The sequence below is a fragment of the Panulirus ornatus genome, chromosome 25 (genome assembly GCF_036320965.1).
Source record: "Panulirus ornatus isolate Po-2019 chromosome 25, ASM3632096v1, whole genome shotgun sequence".
In the NCBI taxonomy this organism is placed as follows: domain Eukaryota; kingdom Metazoa; phylum Arthropoda; class Malacostraca; order Decapoda; family Palinuridae; genus Panulirus; species Panulirus ornatus.
The window spans coordinates 13,767,774-13,793,915 of record NC_092248.1 but is presented as its reverse complement, the minus strand read 5'-3'; the positions used below and the strand labels follow the sequence as shown (position 1 = coordinate 13,793,915).

The following is a 26,142-nucleotide window of genomic DNA, read 5'->3' as shown; positions in this document are numbered from 1 at the left end:
ATGTTGCAGATATGATTTTTATAGCACTTTGGTACATATAGAAACCGATGTATAAAGTAGTTTTAGGAAACAATTACAATGGAAGATAGAAAATACATCAAATAGTCGATCTGCAAAAATCTTTCATTTTTCTTATGAAGAGATTGGATATTGTGACTGGATATCTCGTCTCCTACAATGTACGCTATGGCAGAAAGATATATGGGTAAACTCACGACAATCCAAGAAATTCAAAAGATACAATGATAAAAAATATAATATAATCATATATTTTGGATATTTTTAATGACTAATGTAAGCACAGTTGACAATGTTTTGCATCAAGTTTTGGTAGTATCCCTGCCCACGGGTTACAAGTAATGGCACGACTTCCTTGTTACTTAGTGTACTAGACGCTAGTAACGTTTTCACGTTTTTGTATAATCCACTGCGTCCACAGTAAGTACCTCGGGCAGTATCAGCTGGTCTGCTGCTGCATCGGAGGAGTTGAGGGAATGTGCGTACCCTATGTCGTGTCACAGTGTAACCCACCAGACAATAATAGCAGTTTCCAAGAGCCTATCAGATATTCTCTGCGACAATACGTTTGTACATATAATTTACTCTTGTTAACAGATCTCAATGTCGTTTTTAAAGTGAAATGTAACTCTCTTCTAATAGTTCATCTCAACTTCCACACACTTGCATTTCACAAGAACCAACTGCCGAAACTAGTAAACAATAATGTAACAAAATTTAGGGATGAATTTCAGAAAGTCATCATATGTTTTACACTCTGCTGGGATTATTTTCAATGAAATGATTATCAAATTTTGCATGTATTGAAGATATCTTAAGATTATGACATAGGAAAAAGTACTGGCTATATGGTCAGGACAGTAAAATATGGACGCCGAAGGTGTTCTGCTCTCTCAGCCCCAGATAAGTGGCTGTATAATAGCCTAAGCAGCCCATCTCGCCTTGCTCGGTTATCAAACATTCCTTTAACTTTATCAAACAGTAACAATATTAAGGTCAATGGTGAAAGAATGATCGAGTGAATTATACTAGCTGTAACACTAGGTGACTGGAGTTACTTAATCTCTTGAGCATGAGGGCATAATCCTTGAGAACAACGGTACGACCCTTGGTTATGCTACCATGAACAAGATCGTACCATCGTACAACCGCGTTTAAGAGTCATGCCGTCGTGCTCGAGGAATTAAGTGGTTTAAACGACAAAGGTTTGTTGCCGTCATACGCTCACTCGACCGTTGATTGGGAATCCATTCTTGCGTGGCCTCCTCACAGGACAGCTGAGACCTTCTAAGAGATGGAGTGTTCGTGCTCTGTCCTCACTTCTTAAAAAAGTTGGCCCCACTCAGAAATGCAGTGTTTCTGCTGTGAGCTCACGTCACAGGATAGTTTAGTCTACTTAGAGATGCAGTGTTCATGCTCGCCTCGGTTGCAACACAGCATCTGTTGGGAAGTTAGGTCAGCGTACTCCCACGGCCCACCACACAACTCGTAGTAGGCATGTACCTGCGTTTAGGAGGCAAGGGTCCACAGCTTAATGGTCGCATCTATTAATGCGCTCATAGGACGAAACTCTCCTTGTACTGGCTACACATGTACAATTATCATATGATACAGATTCACTGTAAGAGTGTATGTTACTGCTCCTGATTCCTCAATCAAATGCGACAATGGCAGCTGCTGCTACTTGTCAAAACCGTTACTGCAGCAACAACTACTACTGCTGGTGTATTACTACTGCTTCTGATCTTAACATCACAGCAAACTTCCAAAAGTACTGCTGCTACTGCTATTACTACTACTACTATTACCACTACTACTATTACCACTACAACAACTACTACTACCACTACTACTACTACTACTGCTACTACTACTGCTGCTACTACTATTACCAGTACAACTACTTCTAATAGTACTACTACTATAGCACTTCGCCCCCTTTATACCACATTACTCTTCCACCTTCCTGCATGTTCAGGCCCTGAGCACTCTGATCTTGTTCACTTCATCCTTCCTTCTCCAATTTGGTCTCCTTTTCCTTGTCCCCTCCACTCATTCTCTCCATATGTCCAAACCATTTCAGCAGACCCTCTTCGTCTCTCAACCATACTCTTCTTATTACTACACCTCTTTCTTACCCAAATTATCATTATCATTATTATTATTATTATTATTATTATTATTATTATTATTATTATTTTATTATTATTATTATTATCATTATCATTATTATCATAATTATTATCATTATTATTATCATTATTATTATTATTATTATTATTATTATTATTATTAATATTATTATCATTATTATTATTATTATTATGATTATTATTATCGTTAATATTATTGATATTATTATCATTATTACTAATACTATGGTGAACAATGAAAGTTTATAAGACTGGAGCCTGCCAGAGTTGTGCTAAGGTAGACATGTAGCACTCAGGGTAATATAGACTTGGAAAACAGGTGGTCATACAGTGGTGTAGTACCTTTGGTAGCACAGACATACAGCACATGTGATACTGCAGATATGTGGCACAGATGATTGTGCACAGATTAGTAAATGTGATGCCACAGACATGTAGTGTATGTGTTAGTACAGACATGCATTACACGTGGTAGTATAAGACTGGTATCAGAAATGAGTTTCCTTACGTATCTGTTGTGTATGAAGTAGTAGTAGTTGCCGTAGAGCCCTGTACAGACGTACTGGCCAACCGTCTCGTTACCCACCATAGCCCACAGGTTCAGGTCATCCGTATACTCACATAGCTGACCTCACAAACAACCATGGGTTAATGATGTATTGTCACACAAGAGCAAATAATCAATATCATTCATAGTTTTGTTTTATATCAAATGGGCTTTACCGCCTTAATCAGGTAACGCTTGGAACACAGCTATGCCATCGGGGAATATCCTCATTGGCTTCTTTTCTTACCTTTTTCAGAAAGTAGTAATACAGAAGACGACTTCCACCACACCCGCATCAGCCCCTCCTTGTCACTTTCCACGACCTAGACTTCACAAACCGTCACACACTTCACTTGGGGTTGTCGCATGTCAACATACACGAGGAAATGGCGAACATTCCTCAGTCATGAATAAGTATTGGATGTTACGAGAGACTTGTGAAAGTTACATGAGTCCTACTTAACTGTACACCCACACCTGGCGAGGATGTGCGGTTCTTCTTGCCCAAAACCTATGTTACGTCTTACAGAAATGTAGACTCTGGGACGCGTGTACATCACATGATTCTTGAGCAATGAATATGAACTGACACCCTGTGAAGATTTGTGGCTTTTCTACCCAGACCAGGAGCTTACCTCATTGCGGCACATTCCCCGGCAGATATCGTGCTCTGTACAGCTGACGATGGGGATCTCTGGCATCTCGTAGACCATGATCTCTGAGTACCGTGAGGACACAAAGAGGCCACAGCGGCACCATGGTTCGTCCAGCCCGCTGCCAGACACCATCAGGAGGGAAGACAAATGGTTCAGTAACTGTACACCCAAGGTTTGCTGGGCCTCATGATGGCCTCGACAATATGTTCTGGGTTAGAAAACAAGAGTTCGATCCTAAGAGAAGAGAAAGTGAGATTCACACAGCGGTCCTATGATCAGAAAGGTCATCGGGACCACGAATAGCTCCACCAAATACACCTTCCGCCCCTGTTCTACAGGAGTTTGCCTTCACTAGAGGAACCATCCAGATTCTTGACACACTTCTACTTGATCATGTTTGTTGTTTTGTTACTCTTTAATGTTATCAAAATGATAACCTCGATTCATTACGAAGGTGGTAGGATCCTTGACCACGACGGCACGACCCATGGATACGACGCTTTGACCTCACCCTTAACTTAACGTTTAGGTCAAAGACAAGACCATCGTACCGTCGTCCTCAAGGACTTCAGTGGCTATCCACTTGTGGACATTTGTACGGTGTCGCGAGTCCACGACCAGGAGGGTGAGTGGCCCGGGCCAGTTCTCCTAGACCAGAAGGGTTGTGGACCAGTGAAAACATTTATCCTGATTGCCTGTGATACTTATGTTACTCTAGATGGGTGGAAGAGTGAGGGGGGTGGGGGGGTATAGAGAGGTAGTCAAATCTGTAGACAACTGTACCAGCCCACTGGGAGGCAGTACCATCTTGAACAAAATGTTCTGATTCACCAGGAGGCAGTACGTCTTTCAGGAAACTTTACCCGTCCATCAGAAGATAGTATGACTTTCACTAAATTGTACCGGTCCATCTGGAGGCAGTACAGTCTTCCATAAACTGTATCGGTCCAACAGGAGGTAGTCCGATCTTCCATAAACTGTACTGGTCCATCAAGAAATAGCTTGGTGAAGCGTAGGTTATGCAAGTTCATGTTAGTACTTCTAGTTTTATCTAACACTTTCATTCTGAATAACAAATCTTAACTCTAAGTTCACCTGGGCAGTGGCCATGTGAACTTTTGCCATAGGCCAATGTCTAACGTCTGTCCTTTAACTTTGATTTCCTTCTCGTGTACGATCTTTGGCACTCACCTGACGAAGGTCACACCTAATAGGGTGACCAAAAGAATCACGAGAAACCACTTCATGTTGTGTGGTAAGCACACATCACCGGAGAGACTCATGAGGTAGTGTGTGAGATATGTGTGTGTATACGTGTATGGTATATATAGGTGGGGGGAGCCTTGACCTATGCCTGAGGGGTGCCTTACTTACGTAAGCCTTAGTACGTAGCAACAGAGACGGGGTGGACCACCCTAGCATTTGGGATCTGGTGTACAAGTTGTCTTGCAGCAGACCAGAGAATACTTGTTAGACTAACGCCGACGCTATCGAGGTGAGAGATGGAGAGCTTTGTGGGGAAACTATAGAAAAGAATATAGATGGATTGAAGGAGAAATGTTTCTTAAACTTGTAATTGCAGTTACACCATTAACGAAACTCGGAAACTTGAGGAAACGTATTCGTCAAGTGTATTTGTAAACGAGTTTATGACGTTGCTTTCAAGTTCTGTTGTGGGTAAGTTACCCCAGAACTTGACAGTCTCATCAAAGAAAACGTTTCATGTAATAAATAAATCTAACGCGCATGCGCAAGTTTGTTTACATTTGCTTGAGTGACACCCAACTTATCCAGTCAGACACTATCTAGCATTAAAGGGTGGAAGACTCCTTATTCTAATGTAAGTCTTAGTTAGATTTACTCTTTTGTACGCCAAATGATTTGTGGTTCCCAGATGGTGTTGAGTGTACCACAAGGGATGCGTGAGAGCCATCCATATGATACATCTCAAGGGGTATGTGAGAGCCATCTAGATGGTGTGTATCACCAGTGATACGTAACATCCAACCAGATGGTACGTGTATCACGTGATACGTGATAGTCATCCAGATGGTACGTGTATCACCAGTGGTACGTAAGAGCCATCCAGATGTTACGTTTATCACAAGGGATAATGTGGGAGCCATCCAGAATGTACGTGTACCATAAGTCGCACGTAAAAGCCATCCAGACGGTACGTACCACTATTGGTACGTAGAAACTATCCAGATGGTATGTTTACAACTAGTGGTACTTAAATGTACCACTAGTGGTACGAAAGAGCCATCCAGATGGTACATGTACCACCAGTGGTACGTTGTGTTAATCTTACAAGTTACTGTCGTATGGAGAAAAATAAAAATTAGTACATTTGCATGTGGCAAGAATGATAATTATAAGTACAATATCGCTGAGACTCTGGGAATCGTCTTTGTTGCCGGCGGCTCTACCGGGAACTGGCAGCTCTACTGGTAGGTGACTGCTCTACTGGTATGGCGCTTTATTGGTAGCTGGCTGCTCTACTGGTAGCTGGCTGCCCTCCTGGTAGCTGGCTGCTCTACTGGTATGGCTGCTCTATTGGTAGCTGGTTCCTCTACTGGTAGCTGGCTCCTCTGCTGTAGCTGGCTCCTCTGCTGTAGCTGGCTCCTCGACTGGTAGATTGATGCTCTATTGTACCTGGCTGCTCTGCTGGTAGATGGCTGCTCTACTGGTCGGTGGCTACTCCAATGGTAGCTGGATGCTCTACTGGTAGCGGGCTGCTCTTCTCGTAGTGGCTGCTGTACTGGTAGATGGCTGCTGTACTGGTTGATGGCTGCTCTGTTGATAGATGGCAGCTCTACTGGTTGGTGGCTGCTCTTCTCGTGGGTGGCTGCTCTACTGTAGCTGGCTGCTTTACTGGTAGCTGGCTGCCCTACTGCTAGCCGGCTCCTCTACTATAGCTGGCTGCTGTACTGGCGATTGTTTTCTTGAAAATGTAGGTTAACTGTTTGGCAATTTCATATATGACGTTTATGGTGAAATTGACGTTTATGATTACTCGTGGATAAAAACGATCAAGACCTGGACTTTGTTAATCTACATATTTACCTCTATGTTAGTTCTGCTCTGATTGTGACGGTAAAGTCTGGGATCGAGTGTGTGCTGTTTATCATTCGCCTCTTTGAGAAGCAGGTATTAATATGGCACAAACCTTTCCTGTGAAAAATGAAAAATATAAAAGTTAAAATTACGACTCGGGACAGACTTAGAAATGCACTCGACGCGTCATTTGTCGGAATTGGAGTATTGCGTCGATGGTGACATAACAACAGTCCTCTTGTGATGAGAGGGAGGAGGGTCGACCTCTACCCGTGTGAGCACTGCCGCTGCGTCAGATGTAGGTAGGGTGAAGGACACTCACCGCCCTGGCCGGTGACGTAAGGTGGAGTGGGGAGGGGGCTGGATAAGTCTGTGCTGCTTCATAAAGACCCGGACGCAACCGTCCACCCTGGAGCTGTCTAGTTGCCGCAACAGCAGCAGCAAAATGAAGTACTTCCTCCTTGCTGTGGCCATCCTCGCAGGGGCGGCCTACGTCAGGTTGGTCCTCAGCCGGCAGCCAGGTGTAACATACACTCCCAGTGGCACATTCAGGAGGTGTTTAGAGGGATTTAAACCCCCCCCCCCTTCCTCTCTCCCCATGCTTCTAACCATCCACACTAGGAAGTGTTTTGATCTGTATGTATGAGCAAGTCCAGCCCACTGATATATAACTCAGGTGGCATCACTCCCACTTCATACCACAACCCATCTGTCCATGCCTCCATTACAGTATACAACCCAGTTCTCACCACTCTCAGTACACTATAGAACCTAGCTGTTGCGACTCCTGCTAACACTGTATAATCCAGCTGTCACCCCTAACACTGCACTATACAAACGTGGTATATGCTAAGTTCAGTTCTCTTGTCTTACAGAACAGAGGAGCCGGGATGGTGCCGTTGTGCAATGTTTGTGTCTTCCCGTCACTCGGAGATCATGGTCTTCCAGCTGCCAGAGGTCAACGTCACCGACTGTAATGATCACAGTGGGTGCCAGAACAGGTGTACCAAGGAGGTAGGTGGCCACACGGGGGAAGGCACGGACGGGTTGGGTTAAGGGAGGGTACACATCTCTTCCTCACAGTCTCTTCAAACTTGACACTTGACTGTTACCTTTAAACAGGCTCAGCAGACCACCTGCTCCCTGGTCAGCAGACCACCTGCTCCCTGGTCAGCAGACCACCTGCACTCTGGTCAGCAGACCATTTGCACTCTGGTCAGCAGACCATGTGCTCCCTGGTCAGCAGATCACCTGCTCCTTGGTCAGCAGACCATCTGCCCCCTGGTCAGCAGAACACCTGCTCCCTGGTTAGCAGACCATCTGCTCCCTGGTCAGCAGACCACCTGCTCCCTGGTCAGCAGACCGCCTGCACTCTGGTCAGCAGACCATTTGCACTCTGGTCAGCAGACCATCTGCTCCCTGGTCAGCATACCACCTGCTCCCTGGTCAGCAGACCACCTGCACTCTGGTCAGCAGACCACCTGCTCCCTGGTCAGCAGACCACCTGCTCCCTGGTCAGCAGACCACCTGCACTCTGGTCAGCAGACCACCTGCACCCTGGTCAGCAGACCACCTGCTCCCTGGTCAGCAGACCACCTGCTCCCTGGTCAGCAGACCACCTGCTCCCTGGTCAGCAGACCACCTGCTCTCTGGTCAGCAGGCCACTTGGTCTCTGGTCAGCAGGCCACCTGCAGTGTGGGCAATATGACTATTATGTTTGGTTCAATACTTGATCCCGCCTGGAATCAAGCATTCTATTTGGGTTCCCAGCCCCATTTTACACTATATGACACAGCATCCTGTGGATAACTTGTGGCGATGTTGACCCAAGTCTGCCAAGTTGATGTTTGTTGAGTTCCACATGAAGCTGGAGAAGCCTTACATCCTTCAGGAGCGTCGACCAGAGATGACACATAGATGATACCCACAAGATGATGAACACATTAGGTTCCCTGTGCTTCATGTGGAGGTTGTATGGAGGGTGTTACTTACCTTGGGCTTCTACCATCCAACAGATCAGCGAAATGACCAACAACTTGGACCTCTGGTCCACCGTTGATGGAGAGACAGTCGGTTCATACATCTGCAAAAAGTTGTACTCTTACTTCTTCTTCTTCATGCACAACTCTCAGGTAAGTTAGGCAAGAGTTGGTGTGTCAAGTGGTGATGGTGTGCACCACTTGGTCCTGTCATGTTGGTGTGTCAAGTGGTGATGGTGTGCACCACTTGGTCCTGTCATGTTGGTGTGTCAGTATGCTGGCGTAGTTGGTGACCAGAGCGGGTATCCTCCTCACCATGACGCGGGGATTCCTGGATCTGTAGTGTCGCGTTGCATGTGTTTGTAGTGTTAGCAACAACCTGTCTGGGACAGATTTGAGTGCCGTTAAATAAGTGTTTTTCGAGAGTTGACTGGTTGCCTTTTTCTGACATAAAGTAGGGCAAGCCATTGTATAGTCAGTGGCTTTTGAAAGGTGGTCAGTTGTGATGCGTTTCTTTCCGTGTACTGCTAAACTCCTTTTCTTCCTATGTCTTAACATACACCTACTACAGAGGTTTTCTATCTCTCGAAGAGGTTCTACACCATTAATTTCCCTATTTTCTGTTCATTTGCCCGTTTTCTGAGTTATGTTTATTGTCTGGCTTCGATGGCGACTCGTACTTCAAACTTGAGCCTGTGACATATACAAATTAGGCCATGCCACGTCGTCAAGACAGAAATAACATCTAGCCATATCATTTACATATCCTAGAAAGATCATATGGTGTAGTGTACAACCCTGAGCTACTGTAGGAAGGTCATGTGTCTTAGTGTATAACCCTGAGGTACTGTAGGAAGGTCATGTGTCTTAGTGTACAACCCTGAGGTACTGCAGGAAGGTCATATGGTGTAGTGCGCATCCCTGAATCTCTGATAACTGAGAAGAAAATAAGCCAAAGTAAAAGACCCTGAGTGTTTTGTTCAGGGATAGTTATTGGACATTTTACCGTAGGAGTTGCAATGGTTCCTTGGCTGGGCTGCAGTTGTAGGGATTGAAAAGGAAGTAAGTTGGACGTTTAGCAAACATGATGACAGAAGGGAAAATTGGTCTGGATTTGTTTTGTGAACAATACAACAGAAACAAGTGATCAGCGTTGATCATATCAAGATCAGTAATAGACAGTTAACTTTGTAAACAGCTTGTGATGCTTACACTAGTATAGTACAGTTTCTGAGCATCTTATGTCACCATACCACAGGTGCATGGCTACTACCAGCTGTGTGGAGGACCCTGGGAATACACCGGCCTCGACTCGCAGCAGATGTTGTGCTGTAACTTGGGTGAACATGTTCACTGCATCTCCAAGTAGGCTCCTGTTCTATGCTCACATAGACACTTGCCCCACTTCCCCGTAGAGACTTGTCCCATACCCCTTTAAAGATTTGTCCCACGCTTCTTTAGACACCTGTCCGACTATTTCAGAGACCTGTCCCACACCCTTTAAGGTTATTCCCCATGGCACTATAAACACCAGCTCCACGCCTCCATAGACAAGGGATGGGGGTAAACATCTTCCATATTCACTACAGCAGGACTCTCATCACTGATGATGGAGGCTGTGGACGCCGTCTTCACTAGCAATGATGGTTATCGACGCCACTATCATTGATGCTCATGATTATCAACGCCACTATCAATGAAGCTGATGGTTATCAGCGCCAGAATCACTGGTGATGAACGCCATCATCAGGAAGTACAGAGTACACCTCTAGTGTACAGGTCGTGAGGTTGTCCTGGGTCATACCTCAGTCTTCCTATTAAACACATTACCAACATTATCATCAGTGTTTCCTTCTCTTGGATGAGTTCTCTGTAAACTGCCTTCTGGTTCCTCTCCACACTCCACAGTGGCTCCCCATGTGGGTCACCCTCCACACTCCACCTCTGGGTATACGCCTTGCTTGCGTCTAGAGAGAGAACTTTTTGGACTGTACAAGAGATTATTAAGAATGGTTGTAGGACTAGTAAAGATGCTTCAGGGGATGAGAGAATATAAGGGTTCTCCAAAGTGGAGTTAGAAGAGAACAGAGTGCCAAAAAGATTGGTCTGTAGGAAAGGCAGCTATATTGTTGTGGGGATGGCAAGATGAAGGAAAGTTGAAAGAAAAGAATATAGGAATACTCTTGGCCAAAAGGCAAGAAAGGCCAGTTAGAAGAAAATGGGGGAGGCTGTCACACACCCCTTAGAGAAAACTTTGTGTCACAAACAACATATTTGTAATGATTTTGGCCGGAGTGGAAAACTTCATAACACGAATGGTTGAATCACGGATTACAGGGGGTAGTCTTACAAGAAGAGAGAATATAAACAATATACCTCCGTTTCAGGAGTATCCTCTGCTAAGCGTCGCCTTGAGAGTGGCAGTAATCTTCCTCGAGAAAATCTAAGAATTATTTCCTAAGTCATTACAGTTAGAGATGTATCATGATTGGTGTTCAGATGGGACAGCTGGAGGAAGAGGGGCGGTGTGTTGTCAGAAAAAATTAATTGGTGGTTTGTACTGCTACAGTAGTTGCCCTAACAACGCTTCATGCAATGATACTGTTCTGTTCTGAATTACACAAGCTGTAGGATAGAAGATCAGTCATCTATGCAAGAAAAGGTTGCTCAAGATGAGTTGAAGTTTTCGGGAAATAACAAATGTGAAAGACGAGATTAAATATATGTGTTTAGATCGTTGACATCTCGTGATATTTTATGACAGTTATCTATAACTATACGAAAAAAATTGCCATTTCGTTTCCTCTGACGTTTTGCGTATATTTCTAGTGACTGTATCTGTAACAACAAAGTGTTGCGAGTTATGTTGTCGAATGTTAACTTTTGTTAGATATCTACGGAGACTACTTTCTTAAAGAAAATAATGTTAGATATAAGACTTATTTCATATGGTTAATTTTTGAGCGGTAGAAAAATCTATTGTCGTTACTTATATCTGTATCGGTTGTAGCTCTTCTTTCTTCGAAACTTCACATTACATAGAAATTTAAATCTGTCTTCAAGGTGCTTGGACTTTTGTTTTGATCCAGTTCTGCTGTCACGATACATGTACGTGTAGTTCTGCTTTCACGTTGGGGAGGCCTGACCTCTACATCCTTACCTGACACACTTATACCTAAAGCATTCTGCATCCTTCCCCTTCCCACTATATCTTCCCCCTCCCTCTGTATCTTCCCCCTCCCTCTGTATCTTCCCCCTTCCCCTATATTTCTCCCTCCCTCTATGTCTTCCCATTCCCATATTTCATCCCCCTCCCTCAATGTCACCTACTTTTCAAAAGGAAGGTTGTCCTCTGTATGAAAAACATTATTAACTTATACTGGTCAGTATCTCATACTGGGTAACACCTTATACTGGTCAACCCCTCACATTGGTTAGTGCCTCACAGTGCTCATTACCATTATCAGTACAACGTACCTGACACCTTTAATGAAAAATAAAATAGGGGATAAACAAGAAATCGTTTATTTGTTTGGAACCAAAGGAAGTACAAACGTAAGTTCCACCTGCGTCACTATCAGTGTACTGAAGCTCCGTCACCACTGGGATACAGTGTTGGGTCAGGATACACTGGCACAGTCTTCGTGTGGAGCCACGTTACAGTGAGGCATAGTGTTCGTGTTGGGCCAGGTTGTGGTCAGATACAATGTTAATGTTGGGACAAGTTTTTGTGAGTAGTAGTCTTTATGTTAGGTAAAGTTACTGTGAGATGCAGTGTTCGTGTTGGGCCAAATTACAGTGAGATACAGTGCACGTGTTGGGCCAAGTTACAGTGAGATACAGTGTTCGTGTTGGCCAAGATTACAGCAGAGCATCTGTTGGGAGTCGATGCCAGTGTACTCCCAAGGTCCGCCACAGATCTCGTAGTAGCCATGTATCTGAGGAGAAGAACGACAGAATCAGCTTCCCCCGGGGTTATAATGACTACACAACATGCGGTAACGTTGTCCGTGTCATGAGGCAAGTGTGGCTTTATGATGATGGAGCAGATGGAAGAATGGTATATGGATGTGAACAAGAGGAGGGTGATCGTCTTTGAATCACTCGCTAGTTACTGTATCGCTTATGTTCTCTCCATAATGTATTCACTTATGGAAACGTTATTCTCTTAGTAATAAAAAAGAAGGATATATTACAGTGAACTTGGAATGTGCACAAAAAAATATTTTTTCAGCGAAAGATAACTGTAACTTGTTTATAATCTGGCCTCTTTCACAAGACCAGAGTTTCTCCAGTTTGCAGCACAGCTGTGATATTAACACTGAAAGTCAAGGTGTCATTGGAACGACTTGTTGGGGAGTAGGAGGAGTCATGTTGAGGACATAATGAGATTACTGTCTTCTGTTTATAGTTGGTTTGGTTTAGTGTGTTCCAACGTCACTGATACGAAGAATAAGACGACCCTTGTGGCTGAGACTGTGACGTGACAATTTTCTGAGGCAAATATTACATTTTATCGTTAGAGGTGACAGCAAAATCTACTTGATATCGTACTGTATCGGGAAAGTGTACGACCCCAGTGTAGCTTGTTTGGTGTGTCACTGGCTGGCTGGTGGAAGAAGGCTGCACTAGGGGAGGCAGTACAACGAAAAAAGTGAAATCAACATTCTGGTCCAAAGTTATAATACTTGAGGAGTGGAGTGATGGTTCAGTAGTGTTGGTGGGGACTTACATCCTTAGCCACTGTACTTCTTGCCAAGATCTACTAGACTAAGGTCGTGTGCACCATATTATCATCTGAGACATTACCGCACTTCCACCCTCTCTCCCTTCCTCTTTTGTCAGCCCTCATCATGCTAATCTTTCCTTCAGTTGGCGCTACTTTCTCAGTCATTGCTGTAATAGATACCAATACATCTGAGCTTCACTTCCTTACACATGGACGCTCCACTGGTTACTGCATGTCCTGTCACAACATTACTGCAACACAATACATACACATGAACAACACAATACATACATATCAACAACACAATACATACACATGAACAACACAGTACTCACACATGAACAAAACTGTGTGGCAGGTTACTGCCACTAAGAGAGTAACTTACGTAGGAGTTGTGGATGAAGAAGAAGAAGTGAGAATAGAGTTCCTGGCAGAAATACTGGCCAACTGTCTCTCCCTCGACGAGTGACCACAAGTCCATGTCGTTGGTCATCTCATTAATCTGACGAAGACCAGATGTTCACCATGAGAAAACTGCTCTCGTGATTTCCTTTTAAGATAACATAATAATCCATCCGTCTGAAATATACCATCATCAATGATATACCATCATCAATGTAATTGATGATGGTATATCATCATCAGTATGATATACCATCATCGATGTAACATACCATCATCAATATAATATCTCTGAAATACTTTACTCCCTGGCCCCTTTGGGTAGTATGCTTACTTGCCCTTCCTGGGGACGTAAACACTTAACCACTGGTCCAGACCATAGTAGAAATTAGGTGCCATCCAGAACAGTGTTACTTGATGTGATAAAGTCCAGAACAGTGTTACTTGATGTGATAAGGTCCAGAACAGTGTTACTTGATGTGATAAAGTCCAGAACAGTGTTACTTGATGTGATAAAGTCCAGAACAGTGTTACTTAATGTGATAAAGTCCAGAACAGTGTTACTTAATGTGATAAAGTCCAGAACAGTGTTACTTAATGTGATAAAGTCCAGAACAGTGTTACTTGATGTGATAAAGTCCAGAACAGTGTTACTTAATGTGATAAAGTCCAGAACAGTGTTACTTAATGTGATAAAGTCCAGAACAGTGTTACTTAATGTGATAAAGTCCAGAGCGGTGTTACCTGGTATGATATGTCTTGGTGTGGATTATGAAGTTTAAACACTCCAGCCTGGGTTTGCTAGTGTAAGTACTCCAGCCTGGCTCCAGGTGCGTGTAAGTACTCCAGCCTGGCTCCAGGTGCGTGGAAGTACTCCAGCCTGGGCCTCTCAACCTAAGTACAAACTAGGACTGTTACTGTAAGTCCTCCAGCCTGGGCCTCTCACTGAGGGTAGTGTGGTACATGATGGTGTGGTTTCGTACTGCCACAGATCTTACCTCCTTGGTGCAGCGGTTGCGACATTGGTTGTGGTTCTGACAGTCGGTAATGTTGACCTCTGGCAGCTCCAGCACCATCAGCTCTGTGTGTCGGGAGGAGACAAACGCTGCACACCTGCACCAGCCTGGCTCCGCCTGGGTACTGTGGGCAACGGGTACACTTCTTACTGACAGCTGCGCTGTGGGGGTGGTGACAGCTGCCGTGTGTGGCGCTGTGGAGTTGGTGACAGCTGGCTTGTGTGGCGCTGTGGGGGTGGTGACAGCTGGCTTGTGTGGCGCTGTGGAGTTGGTGACAGCTGGCTTGTGTGGCGCTGTGGGGGTGGTGACAGCTGCCGTGTGTGGCGCTGTGGGGGTGGTGACAGCTGCCTTGTGTGGCGCTGTGGGGGTGGTGACAGCTGCCGTGTGTGGCGCTGTGGGGGTGGTGACAGCTGGCTTGTGTGGCGCTGTGGGGGTGGTGACAGCTGCCTTGTGTGGCGCTGTGGAGGTGGTGACAGCTGCCGTGTGTGGCGCTGTGGAGGTGATGACAGCTGCCGTGTGTGGCGCTGTGGGGGTGGTGACAGCTGCCTTGTGTGGCGCTGTTGGGGTGGTGACAGCTGGCTTGTGTGGCGCTGTGGGGGTGGTGACAGCTGCCGTGTGTGGCGCTGTGGGGATGGTGACAGCTGGCTTGTGTGGCGCTGTGGAGGTGGTGACAGCTGGCTTGTGTGGTGCTGTGAGTGGTGACAGCTGGCTTGTGTGGCGCTGTGGGGGTGGTGACAGCTGCCGTGTGTGGCGCTGTGGGGGTGGTGACAGCTGGCTTGTGTGGCGCTGTGGGGGTGGTGACAGCTGCCGTGTGTGGCGCTGTGGGGGTGGTGACAGCTGGCTTGTGTGGCGCTGTGGGGGTGGTGACAGCTGCCGTGTGTGGGACTGTGGGGGTGGTGACAGCTGGCTTGTGTGGCGCTGTGGGGGTGGTGACAGCTGGCTTGTGTGGCGCTGTGAGGATGGTGACAGCTGCCGTGTGTGGTGCTGTGGGGGTGGTGACAGCTGGCTTGTGTGGCACTGTGGGGGTGGTGACAGCTGGCTTGTGTGGCGCTGTGGGAGTGTTGACAGCTGGCTTGTGTGGTGCTGTGGGAGTGGTAACAGCTGGCTTGTATGGTGCTGTGGGAATGGTGACAGCTGGCTGGTGTGGTGCTGTGGGAGTGGTGACAGCTGGCTTGTGTGGTGCTGTGGGAGTGGTGACAGCTGGCTTGTGTGGCGCTGAGGGAGTGGTGACAGCTGGCTTGTGTGGTGCTGTGGGAATGGTGACAGCTGGTTGGTGTGGTGCTGTGGGAGTGGTGACAGCTGGCTTGTGTGGTGCTGTGGGAGTGGTGACAGCTGGCTTGTGTGGCGCTGTGGGGTTGGTAACAGCTGGCTTGTGTGGTGCTGTGGGAGTGGTGAGAGCTGGCTTGTGTGGTGCTGTGGGAGTGGTGAGAGCTGGCTTGTGTGGCGCTGTGGGGATGGTAAAAGCTGGCTTGTGTAGCGCTGTGGGAGTGGTGATAACTGGCTTGTGTGGTGCTGTGGGGATGGTGACAGCTGGCTTGTGTGGCGCTGTGGGAGTGGTGACAGCTGGCTTGTGTGGCACTGTGGGGATGGTAACAGCTGGCTTGTGTGGCGCTGTGGGAGAAGTGAGAGCTGGCTCGTGTGGCGCTGTGGGAGTGCTGAGAGCTGGTTTGTGTGGTGCTGTGGGAGTGGTGACAGCTGGCTTGTGTGGTGCTGTGGGAGTGGTGACAGCTGGCTTGTGTGGCACTGTGGGGGTGGTGACAGCTGGTTTGTGTGGCACTGTGCGGGTGGTGACAGCTGGCTTGTGTGGCACTGTGGGGGTGGTGACAGCTGGCTTGTGTGGCACTGTGGGGGTGGTGACAGCTGGCTTGTGTGGCACTGTGGGGGTGGTGACAGCTGGTTTGTGTGGCACTGTGCGGGTGGTGACAGCTGGCTTGTGTGGCACTGTGGGGGTGGTGACAGCTGGCTTGTGTGGCACTGTGGGGGTGGTGACAGCTGGCTTGTGTGGCACTGTGCGGGTGGTGACAGCTGGTTTGTGTGGCACTGTGCGGGTGGTGACAGCTGGCTTGTATGGCACTGTGGGGGTGGTGACAGCTGGCTTGTGTGGCACTGTGGGGGTGGTGACAGCTGGCTTGTGTGGCACTGTGGGGGTGGTGACAGCTGGCTTGTGTGGCACTGTGGGGGTGGTGACAGCTGGCTTGTGTGGCACTGTGGGGGTGGTGACAGCTGGCTTGTATGGCACTGTGGGGGTGGTGACAGCTGGCTTGTGTGGCACTGTGGGGGTGGTGACAGCTGGCTTGTGTGGCGCTGTGGGGGTGGTGACAGCTGGCTTGTGTGGCACTGTGGGGGTGGTGACAGCTGGCTTGTGTGGCACTGTGGGGGTGGTGACAGCTGGCTTGTGTGGCACTGTGGGGGTGGTGACAGCTGGTTTGTGTGGCGCTGTGGGGGTGGTGACAGCTGGCTTGTGTGGCACTGTGGGGGTGGTGACAGCTGGCTTGTGTGGCACTGTGGGGGTGGTGACAGCTGGCTTGTGTGGCACTGTGGGGGTGGTGACAGCTGGCTTGTGTGGCACTGTGGGAGTGGTGACCTGCCGTGTGTGGCACTGTGGGGGTGGTGACAGCTGGCTTGTGTGACACTGTGGGCTATTTTGCCATACTTTTTTAATCGTTATTCGATATACGTACGATCTGTTTTGAAACTGTTGGCTATTTTTTGGAGTCAGGTGTTTATATATATATATATATATATATATATATATATATATATATATATATATATATATATATATATATATATATGTATATATATATATATATATATATATATATATATATATATATATATATATATATTTATATTTTTTTTTTTCATACTATTCGCCATTTCCCGCGTTAGCAAGGTAGCATTAAGAACAGAGGACTGGACCTTTGAGAGAACATCCTCACCTGGCCCCCTTCTCTGTTCCTTCTTTTGGAAAATTATAAAAAAAACTGAGAGGGGAGGATTTCCAGCCCCCCGCTCCCTTCCCTTTTAGTCGCCTTCTACGACACGCAGGGAATACGTGGGAAGTATTCTTTCTCCCCTATCCCCAGGGATATATATATATTTATATATATATATATATATATATATATATATATATATATATATATATATATATATATATATATATACGAATAAAGTGTATATGAACGCGCACCTTCATAGAACATACAAAGCTCCAACAGCCAGGATCGAACCTGGGACCCCTTGTGCAAGAGGCAGGCATGCTAACCGCTAGGCTAAGGGACTGTATATAATAGGAAACAACTATTCGAAATACTAAGTACTCGAATACCCTTCGTCTCACAATGGTGAGCAACGGGGTCTATCGGTTGTTTCCGAACAGAACACATAGCCAGCTGATAGCGTTTTACCGAACCTGACTGTACAACGCGGAGTTATATATATATATATATATATATATATATATATATATATATATATATATATATATATATATATATATATATATATATATACATATATATATATATATATATATATATATATATATATATATATATATATATATATATATATATTGGAAAGGATCACAATTTTGCGCGTGATCAAGATATTCCTATGAGTCCACGGGAAAAATGAAACACGAAAAGTTCCCAAGTGCACTTTCGTGTAATAATCACATCATCAGGGGACACAAGAGGGAAATAGACGAAGCTAGGACGCCATATATATATATATATATATATATATATATATATATATATATATATATTTCTCGTGTGTCGTAGAAGGCGACTAAACGGGACGGGAGCAGGGGGCTAGAAACCCTCCCCTCCTTGTATTTTAATTTTCTAAAATGGGAAACAGAAGAAGGAGTCATGCGGGGAGTGCTCATCCTCCTCGAAGGCTCAGATTGGGGTGTCTAAATGTATGTGGATGTAAGCAAGATGAGAAAAAAAGGAGAGATAGGTAGTATGTTTGAGGAAAGGAACCTGGATGTTTTGGCTCTGAGTGAAACGAAGCTCAAGGGTAAAGGGGAAGAGTGGTTTGGGAATGTTTTGGGTGTAAAGTCAGGGGTTGGTTAGAGGACAAGAGCAAGAGAAGGAGTAGCACTACTCCTGAAACAGGAGTGGTGGGAGTATGTGATGGAGTGTAAGAAAGTAAACTCTAGATTGATATGGGTAAAACTGAAATTGGATGGAGAGAGATGGGTGATTATTGGTGCATATGCACCTGGGCATGAGAAGAAAGATCATGAAAGGCAAGTGTTTTGGGAGCAGCTGAGTGAGTGTGTTAGTAGTTTTGATGCACGAGACCGGATTATAGTGATAGGTGATTTGAATGCAAAGGTGAGTAATGTGGCAGTTGAGGGAATAATTGGTATACATGGGGTGTTCAGTGTTGTAAATGGAAATTGTGATTTGTAGATTTGTAGATTTGTGTGCTGAAAAAGGACTGGTGATTGTGGATACTCGGTTTAAAAAGAGAGATATACATGAGTATACCTATGTAAGTAGGAGAGATGGCCAGAGAGCGTTATTGGATTACGTGTTAATTGACAGGCGCGCGAAAGAGAGACTTTTGGATGTTAATGTGCTGAGAGGTGCAACTGGAGGGATGTCTGATCATTATCTCATGGAGGCGAAGGTGAAGATTTGTAGAGGTTTTCAGAAAAGAAGAGAGAATGTGGGGTGAAGAGAGTGGTGAGAGTAATGAGCTTGGGAAGGAGACTTGTGTGAGGAGGTACCAGGAGAGACTGATTGCAGAATGGAAAAAGGTGAGAGCAACGTACGTAAGGGGAGTGGGGGAGGAATGGGATGTATTTAGGGAAGCAGTGATGGCTTGCGCAAAAGATGCGTGTGGCATGAGAAGCGTGGGAGGTGGGCAGATTAGAAAGGGTAGGAAGTGGTGGGATGAAGAAGTAAGATTATTAGTGAAAGAGAAAAGAGGCATTTGGAGGAGTTTTGCAGGGAAATAGTGCAAATGAGTGGGTGATGTATAAAAGAAAGAGGCAGGAGGTCAAGAAAAAGGTGAAAAAGGGGAAAAAGAGGGCAAATGAGAGTTGGGTTGAGAGAGTATCGTTAAATTTTAGGGAGAATAAAAATATGTTTTGGAAGGAGGTAAATAAAGTGCGTAAGACAAGAGAACAAATGGGAACATCGGCGAAGGGGGCTACTGGGAAGGTGATAACAAGTAGTGGTGATGTGAGAAGGAGATGGAGTGAGTATTTTGAAGGTTTGTTGAATGTGTTTGATGATAGAGTGGCAGATAAAGAGTGTTTTGGTCGAGGTGGTGTGCAAAGTGAGAGGGTTAGGGAAAATGATATGGTAAACAAAGAGGTAGTAAAAGCTTTGTGGAAGATGAAAGCCGGCAAGGCAGCGGGTTTGGATGGTATTGCAGTGGAATTTATTAAAAAAAAACGGGGTGACTGTGTTGTTGATTGATTGGTAAGGATATTTAATGTATGTATGACTCATGGTGAGATGCCTGAGGATTGGCGGAATGCATGCATAGTGCCATTGTACAAAGGCAAAGGGGATAAAGGTGAGTGCTCAAATTACAGAGGTATAAGTTTGTTGAGTATTCCTGGGAAATTATTTGGGAGGATATTGATTGAGAGGGTGAAGGCATGGACAGAGCATCAGATTGGGGAAGAGCAGTGCGGTTTCAGAAGTGGTAGAAGATGTGTGGATGAGATGTTTGCTTTGAAGAATGTATGTGAGAAATACTTAGAAAAACAAATGGATTTGTATGTAGCATTTATGGATCTGGAGAAGGCATATGATAGAGTTGATAGAGATGCTATTTGGAAGGTATTAAGAGTATATGGTTTGGGAGGCAAGTTGTTAGAAGCAGTGAAAAGTTTTCATCGAGGATGTAAGGCATGTGTACGTGTAGGAAGAGAGGAAAGTGATTGGTTCTCAGTGAATGTCGGTTTGCGGCTGGGGTTCGTGATGTCTCTATAGTTGTTTAATTTGTTTATGGATGGGGTTGTTAGGGAGGTGAATGGAAGAGTTTTGGAAAGAGGAGCAAGTATGCAGTTTATTGTGGATGAGAGAGCTTGGGAAGTGAGTCAGTTGTTGTTCGCTGATGATACAGCGCTGGTGGCTTATTCGGGTGAGAAACTGCAGAAGCTGGTGACTAAGTTTGGTAAAGTGTGTGAAAGAAGAAAGCTGAGAGTAAATGTGAATAAGAGCAAGGTTATTAGGTACAGTAAAGTTGAGGGACAAGTCAATTGGGAGGTAAGTTTGAATAGAGAAAATCTGGATGAATTGAAGTGTTGTAGATATCTGGGAGTGGATCTGGCAGCGGATGGAATCATGGAAGCGGAAGTGAGTCACAGGGTGGGGGAGGAGGCGAAACTTCTGGGAGCGTTGAAAAATGTGTGGAATGCGAGAACATTATCTCGGAAAGCAAAAATGGGTATGTCTGAAGGAATAGTGGTTCCAACAATGTTGTATGGTTGCGAGGCGTGGGCTATAGATAGAGTTGTGCGGAGGATGGTGGATATGTTGGAAATGAGATGTTTGAAGACAATATGTGGTGTGAGATGGTTTGATCGAGTAAGTAATGAAGGGGTGAGAGAGATATGTATTAATAAAAAGAGTGTGGTTGAGAGAGCAGAAGAGGGTATTTTGAAATGGTTTGGTCACATGGAGAGAATGAGTGAGGAAAGATTGACCAATAGGATATATGTGTTAAGGGTGGAGGGATCGAGAAGTGGGAGATCAAATTGGAGGTGGAAAGATGGAGTGAAAGATTTTGAGCGATTGGATCCTGAACATGCAGGAGGGTGAAAGGCGTGCAAGGAATAGAGTGAATTGGATCAATGTGGTATACCGGGGTCGACGTGCTGTCAATGGATTGAACCAGGGCATGTGAAGCGTCTGGGGTAAACCATGGGAAGTTTTGTGGGGCCTGGATGTGGAAAGGGAGCTGTGGTTTCGTCGTATTATATATGACAGATAGAGACTGAGTGTGAACAAATGTGGCCTTTGTTGTCTTTTCCTTGCACTACCTCACGCGCATACGGGAGGAGGGGTTTGTTATTTCATGTGTGGCGGGGTGGCGACGGGAATGAATAAAGGCAGCAAGAATGAATTATGTACATTTGTATATATGTGTATGTCTGTGTTTGTATACATATATGTATACGTTGAAATGTATAGGTATGTATATGTGCGTGTGTGGACGTGTATTTATATACATGTGTATGTGGGTGGGTTGGGCTATTCTTTCGTCTGTTTCCTTGCGCTACCTCGCTAACGCAGGAGACAGCGACAAAGTATAGTGAATATATATATATATATATATATATATATATATATATATATATATATATATATATATATATATATATATATATATATATATATATATAATCCTGCTGATGGAACTCGGTGCTGGGAAACGGATTCTCATTATAAAAATTAAAACCCATGTTGTATGTTAATCATATTGGCATGAGACGTTTCGGGTTCTTAATTCGTCATGAATGAGGTGCAACAATCGTACAAAGTTCACTAGCAACCCAGCTACAAAGTGTATACATGTAAGAAGACTCAGAATTGTAAACTAGAATTAAAGAGATGACAAGCTGTAAAGTTAAACCATATTCAAATGACTTATACAGATGTAAATAGATAAGAGGATTATGTGATAAAGAAAGTAAGACACATTGTCTGAGAACCTCAATCTTAAGTACAGTGTAAGATGAAACTACACGACATCAAGATGACATAATTTATAATTAAAAGTCAATAAATCTGACCACCAGGTTAGCCGTAGCTTTAGAGTCAACGCAAAGTCTCTGTGTTGACTGTCGAGTGGGAAGGATAGCGGATAATGGCAGGGCAACTTCAGAAAAAGAAGAGAGTGAGAGAAAGAAAGAAAAAGAGAGAGAGAAACAAAGAGTGAGAGAAAGAATGCTAAGCTAAATGATTAATTGTTTTTCAGAAAAATCAACGGGTAATGTTTCGCCTAAAGTTTCCCGTGCTCCTTCCCAGCTCACAATCACCATTGAACAGTTTATATCTGAAAGACATGACCTGAACTGGTGCTTCTTCAGTTCCTGTTTGTGACGAGTGGTATATAAGGAAGGGTGACCAATTCCCCCCCCCCCCCCTCCTACCCCTTAAAGTCGCCTTATGTGACATGCATGAGGTATATATATATATATATATATATATATATATATATATATATATATATATATATATATATATATATATATATATATATATTCCTAGCGCTACCTCGCACACATGAGGGGGAAGGGGGTTGTTATTCCATGTGTGGCGAGGTGGCGATGGGAACAAATAAAGGCAGACAGTATGAATTGTGTACATGTGTATATATGTATATGTCTGTGTGTGTATATATATGTGTACATTGAGATGTATAGGTATGTATATTTGCGTGTGTGGACGCGTATGTATATACATGTGTATGTGGGCGGGTTGGGCCATTCTTTCGTCTGTTTCCTTGCGCTACCTTGCTAACGCGGGAGAGAGCGACAAAGCAAAATAAATATATATATATATATATATATATATATATATATATATATATATATATATATATATATATATATATATATATATACCTGGGATAGGGGAGAAAGGATTTTACCTCCTTATTCCCTGCAGGTCGTAGAAGGCGAATGAAAAGGAGGGTGCAAGTAGCTGGAAACCCCCCTTCTTGTATTTCAATCTAAGAAAAGGAAATAGAAGAAGGAACCATGTGGGTAGTGTTCACCTCCTCGAAAGCTCAGACTTGGGTGTTTGAATGTGTGTGGATGTAACCAAGATGAGAATGGAGGAGAAATAGGTAGTATGTTTGAGGAAACAAAGTGAAACAAAGCTCTGTGTTGCGAGGAGGGCAGTGGTTTGAAGGGTCTTATGGTAAAGTCGAGGGTTGATGAGAGGACGGGAGCTAAGGAAAGAGTGGCACTGCTCCTGAAGCAGGAGTTGTGGGAGTGTATGATAGAGTTTAGGAAGGTGGATTCTGGTTTGATATGGGTGGGGTTGAAAGTGGACGGCGAGAGATGGGTGATTGTTGGTGCTTGTGCACCTGACCATGAGAGGAGGGTGTTTTGGAAGCAGCTGAGTGAGTGTGTTAGCAGTTTTGATGTGGGGGACCGGGTTTTGGTGATCGTTGATTTGGGTGCGAAGATAGGGGGGGGGGGGGATTGGGGCTAAAACTGGGGCGCGCAGGTTGTACAGAATTATGAGAAGTGATGAGCGGCTTGTGAAGTTGTGTGCTGAGCGGGAACTGGTGGTTGGGAGTACCTGCTTTGAAGGGAGAGATATCCACAAGTATACGAGTGTGAGTGGGAAAGGTTGGATTGCATGTTGGTAGATAGACGTGTGAAGGAGAGACTTGAACGTAGGTGTGCTAGAGGAGAGCAGCTGGTGAGATGTCAGATGTCACTTGTGGAGGCGAGGGTAAAGATTTGCAGAAGTTTTCGAGAGATACGAAGCAGTGTCAGAGAGAGAGGAGATTGCTAAAAGTAAGTGAGCCTAGAAAAGAGACTTGTGTGAAGAAACACCCGGGGAGATTGAGCGTGGAATGGCGAAAGGTGAAAGTAAATGAAGCGATGGAAGTGGGTGAGGAATGGGAGGTATTTAGGGAAGCAGTGATGACGTGCAGGAGATGCCAGTGGCATATGAAAGGTGGGAGGTGGGCAGATTAGAAAGGGTAGTGATTGGTGGGATGAAGGAAAGTTGCTAGTGATTAAGAAAGGCGTTTGGGCGGTACTTACAGAGGAGTGCAAATGATTGGGAGATGTATAAGAGAAAACGGCAAGAGGTCAAGAGGAAGTTGCAGGTGTTGAATGAGGACAAATAAGAGTTGGGGTGAGCGAGAATAAGCTTTAGGGATGATGAAATGTTTTGGAAGGAGTTGTATAACATGTGAAAGGCAGGAGAACAAATGGGAACAACGCTGAAGGGGTCAAAAGGGGAAGGGATAACAAATTGTGATGAAGTGAGGAAGAGATGGAGAGAGTTTTTGAAGGATTGATAAATGCATTTGATGATGGCGTGGCAGATGAACGGTGTTATGGGCGGGGTGTTATGCTAAGTGAGAGAGTCATTGAGAGTGGTTTGGTGAATAGGGAATAGGTGGTGAAAGCCTTGTGTGAGTTGAAACGCAGCAAGGTGGCTGGAGTGGATGATATTGCTGTCGCATTTATCAAGAAATGGGGTGAATGTGTCGTTCATTGCTTGATAAAGATTTTCGGTGCTTGTATGGATCATGGTAAGGTGCCTAAGGATTGGCAGAATGCATGTTTAGTGCCATCGTATAAAGGAAAGGGGGTTAAAGATGAGCGTTCTAACTACAGAGGTATTGTTTTGTTGAGTATACCTAGTAAGTTGTATGGGAGGGTATTGATTGAGAGGGTGAAGGCATGTATAGAGCATCAGACTTGGGAGGAGCAGCGTGGTTTCAGAAGTGGTAGAGGATGTGTGGTTCAGGTGTTTGCTTTGAAGAACGTATGTGAGAAATACTTAAAGGAGTAGATGGATTTATATGCAACATTATGGATCTGGAGAAGGCATATGATTGGGTTGATAGAAATCTTTATGGAAGGTCTTAAGAATATACGGTGTGGAAGGAAAGCTGCTAGAAGCAGTGAGTTTTTATCTAGGGTGAAAGGCATATGTACGAATAGGAAGAGAAGAGAGTGAATGGTTCTCAGTGAAGGTCGGTCTGCGGCAGGGGTGTATGATATCACCATGGTTGTTTAATTTGTTGATGGATGAGGTGGTGAGGTGAGGAAGGTAAATGCAAGTCTCGGAGAGACGGGCGAGTATAGTCTGTAGAGGACGTCACCCATCCCTACATTACCTTCCTCCATTCTTATGTCTCTCTCATACCATCTTCGGGATATAAGTTTTCAACCAATTGTGTGTAAGGCTAAAGGCATTCGTTGAGAGAGAGAGAGAGAGAGAGAGAGAGAGAGAGAGAGAGAGAGAGAGAGAGAGAGAGAGAGAGAGAGAGAGAGAGACCTACACGTGCATAATTCGACACTTTGCCATTGCTTTATGCTGTATTATATCAATGATGTAAAAGAGTATTTTGGTCTGTCATGATAATTTGAAGGAGGCCCGCTGGCTGAGGTCCTATCTGAGTCCCACTTAGACCAGGGTGACTTGAGCCGTGCATCTGCAGAGCCGCCTAGCCCGCTGAAGGATGACCTACCTTAGGCCCACCAAGGCAAGGGTTACGAGGGCCAGCAAGAGGTACTTCATGTTGACACAGTAACAACAGAGGTGACCGAATGCTGCTGACAGTCGCACGGGGGAACACTTATATACATCCCGGACCCCGTGTCCCAGCGCCTCTCATGAGTCCATCTGTATTATCACACACGGGCGAGGCTGACTTACGAAACATGAGGTAGTGGTTGCGTCAACACGTGATGCCAACAGTACCAGACTCTGCACGACCTCCCCCCAAGGCTTCTTCTCAACACCTGGTGCTGGGGTCTTGGTTGCCTGGTGCTGGGGTCTTGGTTGCCTGGTGCTGGGGTCTTGGTTGCCTGGTTTGGGGGTCTTGGTTGCCTGGTGCTGGGGTCT

General features: G+C 45.0%; 3 protein-coding genes across 3 annotated transcripts; 1 reads left to right on the top strand and 2 right to left on the bottom strand.

The window, feature by feature from the left end:
- Positions 1-248: 248 nt before the first annotated feature.
- Positions 249-4,670, bottom strand: LOC139757291 (uncharacterized). The gene is made up of 4 exons (XM_071677660.1): positions 4,566-4,670; positions 3,354-3,492; positions 2,680-2,796; positions 249-1,521 (listed from the first exon to the last, which is right to left on the bottom strand). Exons 1-4 carry the CDS (start codon positions 4,655-4,657, stop codon positions 1,411-1,413), a joined length of 459 nt encoding a protein of 152 aa, XP_071533761.1. The 5' UTR covers positions 4,658-4,670; the 3' UTR covers positions 249-1,410.
- Positions 4,671-6,772: 2,102 nt separating this feature from the next.
- On the top strand, positions 6,773-10,248 carry LOC139757289 (uncharacterized). Its single transcript, XM_071677658.1, has 4 exons — positions 6,773-6,929; positions 7,307-7,445; positions 8,447-8,563; positions 9,669-10,248. The coding sequence occupies exons 1-4, from the start codon at positions 6,877-6,879 to the stop codon at positions 9,777-9,779; spliced, it is 420 nt and encodes a 139-aa protein (XP_071533759.1). The 5' UTR covers positions 6,773-6,876; the 3' UTR covers positions 9,780-10,248.
- A 1,671-nt stretch (positions 10,249-11,919) lies between these two features.
- LOC139757290 (uncharacterized) lies at positions 11,920-25,922 on the bottom strand. Its single transcript, XM_071677659.1, has 4 exons — positions 25,766-25,922; positions 14,540-14,681; positions 13,525-13,641; positions 11,920-12,348 (listed from the first exon to the last, which is right to left on the bottom strand). The coding sequence occupies exons 1-4, from the start codon at positions 25,813-25,815 to the stop codon at positions 12,238-12,240; spliced, it is 420 nt and encodes a 139-aa protein (XP_071533760.1). The 5' UTR covers positions 25,816-25,922; the 3' UTR covers positions 11,920-12,237.
- Between the last annotated feature and the right edge of the window lie 220 nt (positions 25,923-26,142).